The sequence below is a fragment of the Sodiomyces alkalinus genome (assembly GCF_003711515.1).
Source record: "Sodiomyces alkalinus F11 unplaced genomic scaffold SODALscaffold_1, whole genome shotgun sequence".
Classification (NCBI taxonomy): domain Eukaryota; kingdom Fungi; phylum Ascomycota; class Sordariomycetes; order Glomerellales; family Plectosphaerellaceae; genus Sodiomyces; species Sodiomyces alkalinus.
This window is the reverse complement of record NW_021167079.1, coordinates 3121603-3138412: the sequence shown is the minus strand read 5'-3', so window position 1 is coordinate 3138412 and position 16810 is coordinate 3121603. Positions and strand designations below refer to the sequence as shown.

Below are 16810 nucleotides of genomic sequence, written 5' to 3'. Positions count from 1 at the left end.
AGAGAGAGAGAGGAAGACGAAAGACTAGGAAAGGAAACAGTATACTTTACAAAATCGCGCAGTGGCTCCAAGAGACCGGATTCGGCGGCAACGAGGGAGATGGTGGTGCTCTCGCCTCCCGGGAGGATGAGCCCTTTGCTGGACTCGAGTTGAGAAGGGGTCCGGACTTGGATAAAGTTGAACTGGTACGGAGAAGGAGAAGGGTAGGCGGTGGCGGCGGCTTTGCGCAGGTGGTTTATGTGTTCTTCGAAGCCACCTTGGAGGGCCAGCACGCCGATGGTGAGAGTAGGCATATTGGATATGGCGTCGTGCGAGTGGTGCTGTAAGCAAGGAAGTGGAAGGACGAGAAAGTATGAGGCCGAGGGAGTTTTGACGATGATCTTGATCGTGGTGAATGATCGATTGGTTTAGGCTTGGTGGGTGAGTCTCTTGGTGGGTGAGGGCCGGGATATCCCGCGGTCCGTGGAGAAGGTGAGAATCGAGACGATCCCGAGGGATGACTGGTCTTCCGTGGAAGGAAGGCCCAGTAATAAAACTGTCTATCTAGGCCGAGAATACTCTGTAAGATTGATGATATTTGAGTTATAACTAATGCTTGTTGATAATATGGTAAGGGGTGGTTGGAATTTGTGAGTGCACGACGGTTGATGGGTTAGGGGAATGGCGGTGGCTGTCTTGAAATTTTTGGGAGATACACGATGAGTACCGATAGGGAGGTGGTTCCGCAGTCGGAGAATTGCCGCGTGGTTCCAAAGACGATCACATGTGCTGTATCTACGAAGTACCTTACGGATGCGAATTGATCATCGATGTCGGAGCATTATGATACAACGTATGTACCTTATTACCTTAGGTATCGGTAGGATTCAAGTTGGCCATGTCCGGACTATCCGTCTGGTACCGAATCCTCTGGTTGGATTAATTAAGCCGGCCTTAATTAATTCATCGGGTACTGAAAGATATCAATTCCAGTGCTCCTGTGGACAATGAGTCAAGACGCCGTTTAAGACAGCGAGCCGGCTAAACTAGAGTGACAGTGACCGTCTAAGGGTCTTGCGGAACCGGTGGCAACGGGCCACACGGGCGCGGAAAGCATGGGCGGCGACGGGCGGGAAGACTTGGGAGAGGTGGTACTGTAAGGTACATACATTTGATTACACTACATCTGCTTTCCACATGCCGATAAAAGCCGCACGCACGACCATAAAGTCGATCGAAGGGCATCCAATAGCGGTGCGGGACCCGTTGGACCAGGAAACCGGACAGCGGAGTTGATCGGGCGAGCCATTGAGCACTGGGGGGAGAGGAATCGGGGGATAGTGAAATTTGAGAGACCCGGAGTAACCGTTTGAGGGAATTTCGAGGAACATGTCACAATTTATTATACACAATTTTACAAGGCCGACGCTTTAACAACTCCGAAACGAGTGACCATTTTCATTTCGTTCTTTCTTGTCGGGTTGTTCTCTCTTTTCTTTTACGTGTTGGAATCTTCGGTGTTAAGACTTGACTGGCTTATAATGGTACTTTCTTACATTTCCAGTCTTTTATAGGTATCATGAAGAATAAGGTACATGTAAGACGACCCCCAGGTCCCATATCCTTATCACCAATAATACCCCGCGTCTTGCGTTTTTGCCCCTCTCCGCCCCTCGGACCATTCCCTTACCCCCCTTACCCTTACCCACATACCCCTCGGCGACGCTACCGACTGGCAGGCCTTGGAGGAAAAAAGTCGCCACTAAAAAGTTCTCACATCTCGGGACATTCAATCCGTGAGGGCCCTCGTTGAATATTTTCACCTCATATCAAACCAAGCTATTTCTTTCTAACCCCCTCATAAAATCTCCCTCCAAAAACTTTCCTCCAAAACCCCCACCGACCCCCCTGGACTCCCCTCGACTCCCCTCGACTCCCCTCGACTCCCTCGCGCCTCCTTAATAATCACCACCCACCGTCACCATGACCAACGAGTCAGCTGCGCAAAACGGCAACGCCGCCGATGACAAGCAAATCCCCTCCTTCGCCGTCAAGGCCGGCCTTGCCCAGATGCTCAAGGGCGGCGTCATTATGGACGTGACAAACGCCGAACAAGCCCGCATCGCCGAGGAAGCCGGCGCCTGCGCCGTCATGGCCCTCGAGCGCGTCCCCGCCGACATCCGCCGCGACGGCGGCGTGGCCCGCATGTCGGACCCGGCCATCATCCGCGAGATCCAGGAGGCCGTCACCATCCCCGTCATGGCCAAGGCCCGCATCGGCCACTTCGTCGAGTGCCAGATCCTCGAGTCCCTCGGCATCGACTACATCGACGAGTCCGAGGTCCTCACGCCCGCCGACCGGACCTACCACGTCGAGAAGCACGGATTCAAGGCCCCCTTCGTCTGCGGCTGCCGCAACCTCGGCGAGGCCCTGCGCCGCGTCGCCGAGGGCGCCGCCATGCTGCGCACCAAGGGCGAGGCCGGCACCGGCGACGTGGTCGAGGCCGTCACCCACGTCAAGCAGGTCCGCGCCGACATTGCCCGCGCCCAGGCCGTGCTGGCCTCCGAGGGCGAGGTCGGCATCCGCGCCCTGGCCCGCGAGCTCGAGGTCGACGCCTCCTTGCTGAAGCGCGTCGCCGAGGAGGGGCGCCTTCCCGTCGTGAATTTTGCGGCGGGCGGCGTCGCCACCCCGGCTGACGCGGCGCTGATGATGCAGCTCGGCTGCGATGGCGTTTTTGTTGGGAGCGGCATTTTCAAGTCGGGTGATCCCGCGAAGCGCGCCAAGGCCATTGTGCGGGCCACCACCCACTTCCGTGACGCTGCTGTGCTTGCCGAGGTTTCTACGGGACTCGGCGAGGCTATGGTTGGCATTAACTGCGATTCTATGCGGCCGGAGGAGAAGATGGCCGGCAGGGGATGGTAAAACGAATGTGTAGACGGGCTGCTCGATTGTCGAGATACATGATAAATCTTACGAACAAAGACGAACATCGTTCTATGAATGCCGGATGGGAAGCCGTTATGTTGTTGCTAGTTCTTACGCATGATAGGTGCCGTAGGACGGTAGGAACGAGAGTAATGAAATGCTACAGAGAAATGTATTGTCCTGGCAATGAAAAAGGAAATTCATTTTGGTTGAGTCCTTACGAAGCGATTTTCGAATCCCGATTTCTATATTTCATTGTAGGTAAATGAAGGGGGAAAAAAAAGGAATAGGAACAGGAACAACAAGAAGACCAACAAGAAGAAGAATTGAAAATAAATATGTACAAGCCCCACGGTACTATTATAAAGCCTACTCAGAATCATAGGATAAGCAGCCCACCCATCAGCTTCGTGTGACTCGATCAACATGTGCCGTATAACCTCAACTGACATCTTCTCAAGTAGATGGTTCCTCGAGAACTCATCTTCACGCTCGAAACATTGTATAGAAACGGGAACCTACCAGACGGACACATGTCGACTCTCGGATGCAAGCATTCGCCATGTGTCTAGCTCCCACCAAATATAGAAGAAGTAGGGAGTATCAGTGTCCGTAATTTACAAATTACACGAGAATAAAGATTTGTTATTGAAGAAACAAAAAGAAAAAAGGGGACGCGCGGGTGTTTATATTCCACCCCTGATGATGAATACAAGACGCGGGGAATGAAATGGTCATGGACAAGACGCAATTATAAGTGTAATAATTATTACTGCTAGACCCCTGAGGGGTGCCAGGGAGATAGCCGGTGCGAAATGTGTTCTGGACTTCTACTCTATACCTACCTGTAGTATTGGGCGTTTTCTCCGTTTTACTGTGGCGTCCAATAGAAATGACCGTCGATAAATAGAACGAATATTAGCTTCGAACTTAACCCCTACTATACACGTCGACCTGCGTCTAGCCGGTACTCTAGTACACCCTCTTCGAGTAAAACCTTAAAAGTACGAATAGATACTATAGGAAGATACTAGGTCCTATTTACAGTATACCTTGTGGAAAATCCCTTGATTATTAGATACTTCTAGGTTATATATACAAGAAATTAGATACTAATATATTAACCAAGGGCTATAGCAGCCATTAAAAACAAGTATAAGGAGTGTATTCTTACTATTACTATTTTATATATAGCTAGAGTCTAGAAGACGCCGAGATCTACGCCTATAGGATTCTTAGACGACTCGTCTAATAATTCCTTATCTTAAAAACACACAGTGTAACTGAATTCGATATACGTTACGACAAGGGTCGGGGTAGGAGGGCAGCGAGGGCTTACCGTGACTAACCAGGTGTAGCGGTCTACAGGGCACTTGGGTCATTAATCTTGATCTCAAATTTCTATCCTCCTTTCCCACCGCCCTTCTACAACCTATATCTATCCCTGACTCCTCCCCTTTAACCTCCTTGAGGTACCCTTTTCTTCTTCTTTTTTCTTCTAATCGGCACTCTAACCTTTAGGGATAAGCTTAAGGTTCTCTTTCTTTCCTTGTCCTGAAGTTCATCGCTCCTCCCTTCCTATTATTGAGTCTATATCGCGGCCGTTCTTCTCATACCACTACTGCCTTCTACAGTTTTGCTCTCTACTCGGATATCTCGGCGAAGAGATTTACCTCCGTCGAGCACCCAGCTCGGCCAGGTCAAATCCAGGTTTATGGTCTACAAGTAACAAGGCTTCCGGTATGTTCTTCCTAGGCGCTTGTCCTTTACGATTCAATTACATACCGATTCATTCAATATAAGACGCGTCTCTGATTCCAACCCAGCCTTGCGCACGCGCTCTTCAACCGCCAACCCCTCCATCTCATTCTAGTTAGCCAAGAAATGTTCCGCCACAGCGTCGATTCATCACAACTGCGTCTTTTTGTCTTTTTCTACTTGTTAGCCTACAAGGTCTAAAATCGTCCAGGTAAGTCGGCATACTGCTTTATATAGTAGCCCAGGGTTTGCTAACACATGGCTGGCAGCGGCACATTTTCGTTTCAACTACGCTAGTCTTTCACCCTGGCGTATTGTATCATCTACGGCATTGTGTGGATTTGTGCCTGAGTCTGTCCCCAGAGTCCAAAGACGGCGTGGGAACGACTAGACACTCAAGGGTGGGTGCATCCTAATTCCTCGAGCTTCTACGGGCCTACGGCATCTACAGTCTTCTGCACCTACTGTCTCTACTGCATCTACTTCCGTTGGCATGGCGTGTCTGTTTATACTTGCTCTCAATTAGGGCATCCTCTGAAGACGCACTCAGACACTGGTCATGTAGCTCGAATCCAAGAAGCGTTCGTCCACTGCGTGGATTCATTATTCATTATCCATTTTCTCCCGTTTCTTCCTCACATTTTATCGTCCTTGTATGCTTTACTGACAGTAATTCTCTGATCCACAGATAACCCCCAACAAGATGGCAACTCAAAATCCTGCCATGGCTAGAAGTAATTCACCTGACCTCTTTTTTACCCCCGCCCGCCATAAGCAACTCGATGCCATCGAGAGCAAATATCAGCTTATCTCGGAGGCTCAAGAGAAAGAGTATACGCAAGCCAGGGCTACTTTACTTGCTGCTGCCAGGGAAGAAGCTGGTTGTTTGGCAAATCGAAGCGATATCCCCGTGGATATTGACAGAAAGATGCGGGAACTCATGTCCAACAATCTCGACCTGCGCCTTAACGCTCTGATAAGCGACTTTGAAAGAAAAACAGCCGACTGCGAGAAGGAGAGGAAGGCCGCCGTATGCCACTACCTACGTGAAGAATTCAAGCAACTCCCTAAAGCAGAGCTTAAACGCTCTGGTATTGCTCTTCGAAACGACCGCTCTACACCGCGGGACGGCAGCGACGAAAGTATCAATGTTGGCTCCTCCGCGAGTTCTGCAAATATTGACCAAGAAGTCGCCAATGACGGTCTTGCAAGTCGTCAGAAAACCACGGCGACACCGAAGTCCGACCCCACGTACTCGTCAGGCCCTCGGCCCGAACCCTCACTGGTGACTCCCACTATATCCAACGCAGCCCGTCCCACTCTCCCCAAGAGATTCAGCGTCGGCGGCATCAGATCTGCAAGGAATTCCTCCGTTCATCATGCTCCAGTCCCGAGCCACCCGCATCCGTCTCCGAGGCCGGCCTCGGTGGGTAGCCAGGAAAGGGCTCCAGTGTCAAGCCAGAAGAAGGCGCGCTCTGTGTCCTTTTCCAGTCAAGCCTCTGTTCAAAGCGGGAGCCCGCCCAAGCGCAAGAGTACTTCGGCACTGGAACCCAGTGCGCAAGAATCCGGCCGCACCAAACGCCCCAAGACAGCATCAGACAATCCGCAAGGCGAGAGGACGGTGACGTACGACGAAGTATACCAAGATGGGAAAGCCAAGTACAAGCACGCCATCTTGGGCTGGGAAGGACAATGGTATATCCTCAAGTGCGAGGAACACGGCGTCCACTTTCGTATGCAGGCCATCAACGCCGCTATGAAGCACCTCGACTCGGAGGCCCATGGCAAACTGAAACGCTATTCAGACCGGGCTGTGCGGATGCTGGGGTACCGCGTCCTCGGCTGCAATGAAGAGCTCGCCGAGAAGCATAACGCGATTGTCAAGGAAGCCTTTGAAAATGGCTACACACCACTCGGCATGAATATGAAGGGCCGGTGCAAACAACCAGAAACGCAAGACTCTGCTGTGCCTGGCGCTCCCGGGGCCACCAGCCTCCCCACCGCGACAGGGATGCTTCCGATCAGTGGAAATGCTCAGGCGCTGGAGGGGAAAAGCGCGATAGTAGCTGCAAACCCTTCCCGTGTTGCCCAGAAGCATGCCAACAAACACATGCAGAAAGGTCTGGGTATCATCACTAATCCCAGGGCTGGTGAGCTCTACTTCGCGACCCCGAGAACGAAGCCGGGCGAGAGAACTCGCAGGTACGTCGTTATGATCCTCGCTTGGAAGGATCTCACTCCCTGCGGCTATGGCGGCACCACACTGGGCAGCTTGTCCCTCTTGCGGGATGCGCATCGCCAAGCATGTTACAGGTACGATCAAGACGGCATCGCCAGATGGGCGCCGGGCTACGAGGATGGGGGCAAGTCGGTCAAGAACCGATTCTTCCCCGTCCTCTGGTTCGAAAGAAAGAGCACCAGGGAGGGATGGGTGCGAGCTGTGGAGCTTTCCAACTTTCCGATGTATCCGGTGCCCGTTCTAGGCCCGGACCATCCCGAAATGCGTGCGCGTGCCCAGCACAAGCTGGGACGGCAGCTTATGCGAGCCAAGGGAGCCAAGGGAGCCAAGGGCGTTCAAGTGGCCGTGGGGAGAGACGAAGACCCCGACGCGACGGATTGTGACTCGGACTCGGACGTGCACCCAGGAGAAACGGCGGATCGGGATGGGAATGTGGAGATCCCCACGCTAGATGACGAGGACGACATGGACTACGAGTACGAGGACGTTGCGTCGAATCCCGATTCGATCACCGAAGATCTGCCCAGCACAGCCACCACACCGCCGCCGGCCACGAGTTTTGTCGATCTTACTACGCCTTCGCGTTTGGGCGCTGCCGCCGGCACACGATTATCGGCAAGGAAGACCACCACGGACATTGACGTGCTAATGTCGAATGCGCCTGGTCGTGGGCCACAGCCATCGCCGAGCATCGACCGCGCCCGAGAACGACATGGTCCTCTTTCTGCATTGAAAGACGGTCGGCCTACAGGGACCGAGAAACCTTCTGCGAATAACGTCACCTCCGGTGCCGATCAACGGGAGGAAGACACTGGACTGTTCGCAGAGGCCGAGCCACGCGAATCACCAAATGGACGAAAGGAAGACCAGGAAGGAGAACGAGAAAAACTGCAAGTGCGTCTCGGAACCCCAGTTCCACTTAGCCTCGCCGAAGAGGAAGAACGCCGGGAGTCGGGTGAGAGGGAGGCCTCTCACGATGGCAAAGGAGACAAGGTCTCCGAGAAGTGTGAGATGCAACAGAAGTCGCAGCAGGACATGCGAGGCCAGAATGTCATGGCGCCCCCGGCCATTTCCACCTCTGATGCGCCGGCAGTGGATGGGGGTAAAGAGGAAAATAGCGCGAACGATGCCGGGCAGACGGACAGGGAGCCGGTCGGCCAACCCCAACAGCATCAACCGCAACGACTTCAGTCTCGACAAAATGCAGTCACCGGCGGTGTCCACATGCAGCCTCCACAAACTCAGGGAGCGAATCACTCGGGACCGAGTGCCGAGGTCGAACTTGGAGAGAACCGGCCGCGGTTCCTGCAAGACCTGGCAAAACACAGCCGGGAGACGACGGGATCTAGGGACGAACGTGTCCCGCGCGACGCATCCGACTCTCAGGCGAAGGACGTTCCGGCAGTGACGGCTAGACCGGGCATGCCAGGTACGCCGAATAGCGACAGTCTCGGCCGCAGACACAGCGACTGGGCCGCGAGCTCCGGGTGGATGGGGAACCCGGGCGAACTGGCACGGCGCGCGGTTCGACGACCATCGGATACGCCGCCGGATTCCCGTTACTCTCCCGGTACCAGCGCCCCGAGGGGCCAGTCTCCCTTCGCTGTGGTGAAGAGCGAGCCGGACGCGTTAGACCTGTGCGCGTTCCGGCAGGGGGCCCGGCAGTGGGAGGCAGGGTCGGCGGCCGATGCGGCGCGTCTTAGGGTTGACGAGATCGGCGGCGTGGCGCGGGCGAAGGAGGGCACGGCGGAGGAGATCATAGTGGATCCTCGACGGGTGCTGCGATTCCAGTATAACCGTAGCAGGGACAGAAGTCGGCATGAGGTTGTGCTGCACTACGGGGAGCGGCCGGAGGAGGAACAGCGGCTTATACTAGAGACCCGTCTAGGGCGGTCCAAGATGCAGGGGCTTCGGTTGGTGAAATGGTTGCGGGACGTAAATCCGCGGGTGGTACAGTTGGCTGAGGTTATCCTCCCCTAATAAGTTCAACAGTACGACGGGGGTTTATCAGATACTTTAATACTCGACAATGGTTTGTTCAAGGGGGGACGTGAGGTTAGGAATTTTAATACAGAATAAATATTTATTCCGATAAGAGAAACACTTATATTCCGATATTAGTAAGCCCTTCCAGGATTCTTTAACCAGGGACTGATTTTATATAAGATTTCCATTTTATATAGTATTTTCATTCTTATCCAAGGGGTATAACTTATAAGAGAGTTCGAAGAAATAGTAAAGATAAAGGCATCCGTTTAGAAGTAAGCAGGCAGTAGCTTAGATACTTACTATCCACTATAGAAGGACAGACATACTAGACTCGACGTAGCCATTCACCACCTAACCAAAAGGCTATAAAAGGTAGACCTTTAGCCTAATATAACTTGCACGGGATAAAGAGAGGAATTAAGCAATGTTGTATACCTAGGTAGGAAGAAGAGCGGTGGTTGTCTGTCTGTCTGGTCCTCAGGGGGAGTTCGTGAGTCTGTCCGACTTCTGCCCGATACCTAAAAATACCAAAGAAAATGTTAATGTCTCCTACCTAGGTTATATTGTCGCACGTCAAAAGGCACTTTTAATGATTAACTTAGTAGAGTAGAAATCTCGTGTGTGTGTGTTATATTAAGTTATATCTGGGAGAGTCTCTTATACCCTTAATTTAGGTGGTGAAGACTCTGTTATGGGTACTAAGTCATTTAGATCCTATCCGGTCTTTTCCGGTATCCGCCCCTATTATATCCGAAGCCCTTAGTTATAGCGTGGATCCCCCCTAGATCCCCTATAGACCACGTCGTGGTCCGTATATCTATACAACACACTCCCTTAGTTAAGGTGGGTCTTCTTAGGTTAACTAAGTAATCAGAGGCTTCGGTTTAAACCAAACGCTCTTAACTTTTCTATCGTAAAATTAATAGTCAAGGGAAAACGCCCTCGTAAAAGGGATCTAAATCCGCCCTATTTAACCGTTTAATTCACTTCTATCTTAATTGGTTTCTTAATCCTAATTAGTCGGATCTGCTTAATCGGATCTATATCCATCGGATCTGCTACGCCCTTAGGGGCCTTCGTCGTTACTACGGCCGTGGCTTTAGCGCGTTTAATCTCTTCGTGTAGTCGTTTAGACTACTCGATACGGTCCTTTTAATCCGTTAAATTAAGCTATTACTATAGTCTTTTAATTCCTGCCTCCGGCAGTGCCTTTATTAAGCCGTCCGCGATTATCTCCTTCGTGTTAATGTATATAACCTTAAAAAGACCTTATTATACTGACTAGCGCGCTTACTAGTTATGTATATCGACGTGCCGTAGCCTTATCCGTAGGCATTATGCCTTCTTATTAACGAGGTTAATAGTCTGCTAATTATCGTAGTATAGCTATAGTTACTATTAGTCTAACCGAAGCTCTAAATCCCTTAATATCCGGCTAACGAATAACGTCTTTTTAGCGGCCTCTATAAGAGTGAGTAGTTCCGATTCTGTTAACGACGTTATAACTTGTCAGAATATGCAGTGCTTATACGTTGCCACAGGACTGGCACCAGACTTATACATAGATAGGGGGATCGTAGTCAGGTCAGACCGTCAGAGACACGACGCGTCGAGGTTAAGTAAGCTGGTTAGCTTAGAAGTCAGCTTAGATCTAGTAAGCTGGTCAGCTTAGGAACCAGCTTACGCCTGAACTTAGTCCTGAGGAGGCCTCTCGCCACCCAGTTGGTTAGAAGACCTTGGGTAGGTATAAAGAGGGGAGTGCCTTCTACAGTTCCTAGAGTCTTAGGAGGACTCAACGAACAATCTCATCACGATACCCCCTCTTTAGCTCCTACCAGTCCCTAGGTGATGTTATGTCGTCCAGCAGTCGCCTATCACTCCTCACAGTACACCTATAATATAACTATCGGTTATTTACCCGCTTTCTAGTTAATAGTGCCGCCGAAGAGCTTTATTATATATCCTTACGAACTCTTACGGTCTGGATTATCCTTAAAGGACGCGTCGCTTACTATTAGGAAGAGCTTATCCCCGCCGAATTTCAGGTAGGAGTGTCTTATATAGTATAGGAATAGTAGTATTTATTAAGCCCTCTTAAGATAGTTAGAGGAGGGGTTAACGTTATATTAGGAAAGCTTCGAATAGGCGAATACGATATCGGGTCTTATTACGATAACGGCGTATAGAATAGAACCGATTATACCCTGATACTAACGGACCTCGGGAATAAACGCGCGTGTGCCGTCGCGGGGTATTAGCGGCTTTATTGTTAATAACAGGACTTTTAGTAGTTTTCGATAGAGTATATCTGCGTAGTATTTAACCGCGATCTTCTCTATATAGGAGGATTATAATAGCTATAATCTACGGGTGGCTCTATCCCTTAGGACCTTAATTCCTAGGAATTAACGGATTTCTTCGCCTCCTAATAACCTATAGCTTCGCTTAAGGGTAGCCTTAAGGTCGTCGGCGTCCGTTTTATAGTATTTATAGTATATAAGTCCGATATCGTTAACGTAGAAGAATAGAATTAAACCGTCGCGGATTATAATATAGGGGTTATTAGAGACGGCTATAAAGCCTATCCTCTATAACGTGCCGCTAAATTCCTCCTACTATAGTAGTAGCGATACCCTTAAACCGAAGAGGGCTTTCCGTAGTAATAGGACCTTACATGGTACTTCGTAACCTTACGGTATCTTTATAAATACCTCTTTCTTAAGGCTAGCGTTAACGAATACGTTAACGGTATCGAACTACCTTATCTCTAGGTTAAATCGGGCGGCGATCGCTATTAGTATACAGAAGGACCGCGAGGCTAGTATTACGACGTAGTTATCTTTAGTCTTTAACCGTTTTTATTAATCCCCTCGGACTACAAGGCGTGCCTTACACTTAAGGAGGGTGCCCTCTTTATTAAATTTATAGGTATATACCTATCTATAGACGAGGACTTATTACTTATTAGCCTGATTACTACCTACCTCCTGCTAGTAGTCTATCTATTAATACCCTTTAAGGTATTATAACTGCACAGATACGGCGTTGGAGTGGTTCGGTAGACGGTCATATAACCCCCCTTTCTAAGGCCGCTGGATCCGCTACCTATATATATATTAAGGACAGGCTCGGGACGTCCCTATCGGGGGACTATTATATAATTATTATCCTCTTTTATAATTACTTATTCTACGTTTAAGGTATCTTTCTAGTTTAACTTACGTTGCCCTAATCAGAATAGTGACTACCGATCTACTTCTTCGCTAAAGGTTATAGCGGTATTGGTTATGTTTTGGTTATGCATCGTGGTTTTACTGGACTAACCTCTTTATCTGATCTTCATCTTAACGATCTAGTGCCACTACGTCTTTATCCGGTTATAATATGGTGCTCGGAGGCGGATTTATTCGGCGTCCCTAAAGTATTCTGACCCTAATTAGAGTAATAAAGGCGCTCGAGGGAGGTTCCGGCCCTCCTAAACGGACTATTAGTTAATGACCCCGAGAAGAATATAAAGATAACGACTAAGGAAGGATTTAACGCTTTAAGACTAAGGGGAGATTTGCCCTAATAAGATTAGGAAAAGAAATAACTGCTTAGGTAAGAGTTAAAGAACTATTAATACTTCTAATTATAAGACCCGCCGCCACGGAGGTAGTAATTATAGCGGAAGAAACCGATTAGATCGCGATAGAGTTAGATTCCGGATATAGAATAGACTCGATAGGGGGCTTATAACCCCTACCACTAACTAAGATAGACCCTCGCACGACGGCGAAGAAAAGATAAGACCGCCGAGAGTAGCTTACCCGGATTAGGGTAACTAAACCCTAATAAATCTAATAAAAAGCTAATACCGAATATAGGAGCGAAATAATAATACCTTATAAGAGGACCCGATAGTCTAGTAAGGACCTTTATAGACCCTGTGAGTAGGCCGTGATACTTCTTCGTAAGACTTAGCGGGTAGTGCTTTTAATATTAATATCCGTGAGTGTAATTCTTTTACTAATAGGTAATCTCCTGATCGTGGGGGGCCTCTTCCTTTAAGGTGAGTTAGAAAAGCTAAACCCCGAAGATAAGTATTAAGGAGTAAAACCTAGGACCGCCCTCTTATTAAAGACCTTATCACTTTTATCGAGACGAGATAATATATATAATAACCTGGCTAGTATCTAGAACATCTATAGGATCTTCTCGCTAGACGATTAGTTCGAGGAGCCTTTCCCTAAACACCCTAAGCGCCTTAACCCTATTATTATTATTCGCCTACCCCCTTACACTTACACCTAAAACACTATAGACACTTAGACTTAGTATCGCGAGCCTACCCCTATTATCGTCGTTAGCGACTCCGATAATAAGGCTCCCTCGCCGGCTATTCCCCTTATTCTTACGCCTACTATTTCTGCTGCCCCTAATTAGGGGAACCACGATATCGGGGCTACGGCCTTACCTCAGCCCGCTTCTAGGCCGACTACTACGTCTACCGCGGCTCCGGCTATTATTTCGATAACTACCCCTATTACTACCCCTGCCTAGCCTATCTTTACTGCCTAGCCCGCTTCGAACGCTTCCCCTACCACCGCTAAAGACCTAATTAAGCTGCTATAAGCCCTAATAAGCCATGACCGAGAGAGTATTATTACCGAGGTTATTAGAGCCCTACCCCCTACTACTACTACGTCGAGAGTACCCCTAAATCCCCTCGCTACTAAAGCTCCCCGCTTTAGTGGTAAGTCTCTCTCCACATTCCTTTAGCAGTACGATAACTATACTAAGCTTAACCGCCTTAGTAAAGCCGATAAGATCACCTACGTTAACCTATACACGGATACGGCTATTCGTCCCGCTATCGAATACCTACTCAGAGAGGTTTAAACCGTTAAAGGTGGTTAGTCTAATCTAGTTAAGAAGCTCGTTAAAGAGTTCTCTTATCTAGATCCTAACTACTAACTTAACTTCTCTTACGAGGTTTATTAGCTTCGGGTAAAATATAAGACGTATAAGATTAATAGCGTTTATTAGATTAGGGACTTACTATAGTAAATCACTATCTAGAAGGCTAAGGTAGAGCGGGTCTAAGGTACTTTTATCGAGGACTCCGAGCTCTACGGTATTATCCTTACTATTCTGTATAGGGATATCTATATATTTATCGCTAATAAGCTTAAGATTCGAGGCACCGACTTAAGAAAGATAGTTAAGAGCTATAAGCTGCTTTTAGACCTACTACGCGAGTAGTCTACGGATATCTAGGAAGTAGAGGGTAAGCCTATAGATAGGGACGCTATACTAGGTGTGGCTAAGTCTAATTGGCCTAATAACGCCGCTTTCTAGCCTACTATCTTAAGGCGGCCTACTATAGTCTAGGAGTCTACGGCCTCTCGATTAGATATAGATAAGCTCGCCGACCTCATTAAGAAGTATACTATTTCCCTTATCTATAATAGAGCTAAAGGCGTTAGGGGTATTACCGCCTAAGTACTCGCCTTATCTAAAAGGATAGGCACGGAGAAGGTCTAAGCCCTCCTCGCCACGAAGTCTAATCTAAAGAACGCCTTTTATACCGTCCTTAAGCACGCCCCTTAGCCTACGATAACTGCTTTAGTATACTTCACCACCCCTAATCAGGCTAACGGTACCGTTTCCTAGCCTAATAACGCCTAGTATACCGAGGAGATCTATTACGGAGGACCCCGCCCTAGATATAATAACCGGCGTAATAACAGCCGCCCGACCTAGTAATACGATAACCGCCCTAGATAGCAGAGAGGTGCTTAGAATAACGGATAGCCCCCGCTAGCTCGCTACTACTACTACGGCTAAGAAGGGTATCGGAGAGATAACTACCCTATCCTAATCCACGATAACGCCTATAACCTGGTTAAGTAAGAGTTTCCCGCGTATTCAGTTATAGATTAAACTAATACCTAGGCAGCCTACCTAGAGAGCGAACTACGAGTTAACGAGTACTGGCTATACCGACGCCTTATACTATATTAGCTGGCCACTAAGCTCTATAGCCGATTTAAGGAGCTCGTAGACCTCTATATTAAGACCTTCTAGCCCGTGTTACGACCTGGGTTCCTGGACACTAAGTCTGGGATCCCTAGTTGGGGTTATCGTGAGTTTGCGTTCACGAGGTAAGAGGAGGTTGCAAGCTGAGCGTAAGTCTCTCGTAACTTCTCGTAGGCGGTCGTAAGGCAAGTCTGCCTCTTCACTGTGATACTCAAGGAGGTTTCCAATGAAGACTTAGATTGAACACTGAGGTGAGTGATCTAACTAGATACATGACTTTTCCGAGTCCTTATATACTTGTTCCTTCCCCTAGCTCACTCCCCTAAGTGCCCCCTTATGTAGGCTCACGCCCCGTCGTGATCCATCATCGTGGATCGCTGGCTCACCGTGATCCCCCGCTCCCGGCTCACTGGCTCACCGTGATCCCGCAATCCCTCCTTCTTGTTATCACGTGACCCCCCGCACATGACGTGTGTTCCTTGACCAATGTCTATTCGACCCGTCGTGTTCTGCAGAACTGGTCTCTTCTTCTTGGCTGTAACAGCCCGCTACCCTCTCCTATAAGACTAATAAGACTAATAGGCTTATAATTAAGTATATAGTTAAGCAGGCATAGAAGTAGTAGACCGGTCAGAGTAGTTAGGCCATCTAAGCCACTTAAGCCTCAAGGGTTATTAAGGTCACGGGATCTATTAACTTTATTATAGCTAGAGTATATACTACGTCTATATCTCGATACACTTCGACCGACCCCTAAGACCCTTTTCGCACTACTAGGAGCGGTAGAATTAGTAAACCCACGCTAAAAGTAGCTGGTTCCTCTGATTAGGCCGTTTAATAGACTCTAATAACTCCGGAAAGCTCCTAAAGGGTTATAGAGATAGTTAACGACACCGATATAGATAACGGCCTAACCCCTAATTCGATAGCCCCTATATCTAGACCTATTACCACCTTAACTACTACTCGGCCTATCTCGCGAGCCTCGGCTTAAAAGGATACCCTTGACTTATTTAATTAGGAGGCCGTTATATAGAAGGTCCGCGAGAAGAGCCTAAAGCACCTTTTAGAGATAGAGGTTAAGGTTCCTATAGTTTACCTCCTCTCTACTAATAGAGCTACCCTGGTAGACTATAAGGAGACGCTAAGGTTAATCAGTAGCTAGGTAAAGCCTCGTAAGGTTATCCGCTTAACCCCTAAAAAGGCCTTTTTTATAGACTCCTTACCCTTAGGTCCCGAACGCCCTATATAGTTTACGAATACCACGATTATACCCCCTACGCCTAATAGTGCCCTATCTATTACGCCCGCCCCGATAATTAATAAACTAAAGCCTCCTACTATTTACGCTAAGTATATAATAATACGGGTTAGCCTAACTAAGCGAATAGCTAAGGCCTACCCTATAGAGGACCGTTTTTACGTAGTTATTAATATAAGAGCCGTCTTAAACACTATCCGGCTAGACCTCGTGGAGAAGCTAGGACTACGGGGTCGTGTCGGTAAAAGTAATATCGCGATTAAAGGGATTAACGATATAGATAGGGTAAACTACGCAGGATATCTAGAGGAGCACCTTTAAGTCGGGGACTAGCATAGGAAAGTCTATTTTATAGTGATCGAGGGAATAAGGCTTAGGATACTTCTTAGCCTATTATTCTTACTTAATAGTCACGCCTCTTTCACTTATAAGGACGGATAGATCGATATAGACTTCGCCTATAGAGACGCCCGTATTATCGTCCCTATCGCTAGTAGAGAATAGGTCGACGACCGCCCTTATCGATAGAGCTAGCCTAAGTTTAAAGAGGAGGAGAAGCGTTAAGAGGAGGAGGATTTAATCGATCTAAGTATCGGATAGTAGGGGGAGGACGGCGTCCCTTATAGTTAGTCCGGGGC

General features: G+C 48.6%; 3 protein-coding genes across 3 annotated transcripts in view; 2 read left to right on the top strand and 1 right to left on the bottom strand.

The window, feature by feature from the left end:
* Positions 1 to 658, bottom strand: part of SODALDRAFT_341980 (SNO glutamine amidotransferase) — a 1629-nt gene extending 971 nt beyond the window's left edge. Inside the window, exon 1 of the mRNA XM_028613060.1 lies at positions 46 to 658. Coding sequence (XP_028470467.1) covers positions 46 to 293 — 248 coding nt within the window. The 5' untranslated portion in view covers positions 294 to 658. The remainder of the gene's footprint in view (positions 1 to 45) is intronic.
* Positions 659 to 1613: 955 nt separating this feature from the next.
* Positions 1614 to 3281, top strand: SODALDRAFT_326820 (pyridoxine biosynthesis protein). Its single transcript, XM_028610271.1, has one exon. It carries the CDS (start codon positions 1963 to 1965, stop codon positions 2899 to 2901), a length of 939 nt encoding a protein of 312 aa, XP_028470466.1. The 5' UTR covers positions 1614 to 1962; the 3' UTR covers positions 2902 to 3281.
* Positions 3282 to 4959: 1678 nt separating this feature from the next.
* Positions 4960 to 9009, top strand: SODALDRAFT_20525 (hypothetical protein). Its single transcript, XM_028607237.1, has 2 exons — positions 4960 to 5063; positions 5351 to 9009. Exon 2 carries the CDS (start codon positions 5366 to 5368, stop codon positions 8879 to 8881), a length of 3516 nt encoding a protein of 1171 aa, XP_028470465.1. The 5' UTR covers positions 4960 to 5063; positions 5351 to 5365; the 3' UTR covers positions 8882 to 9009.
* The last annotated feature ends 7801 nt before the right edge of the window (positions 9010 to 16810 follow it).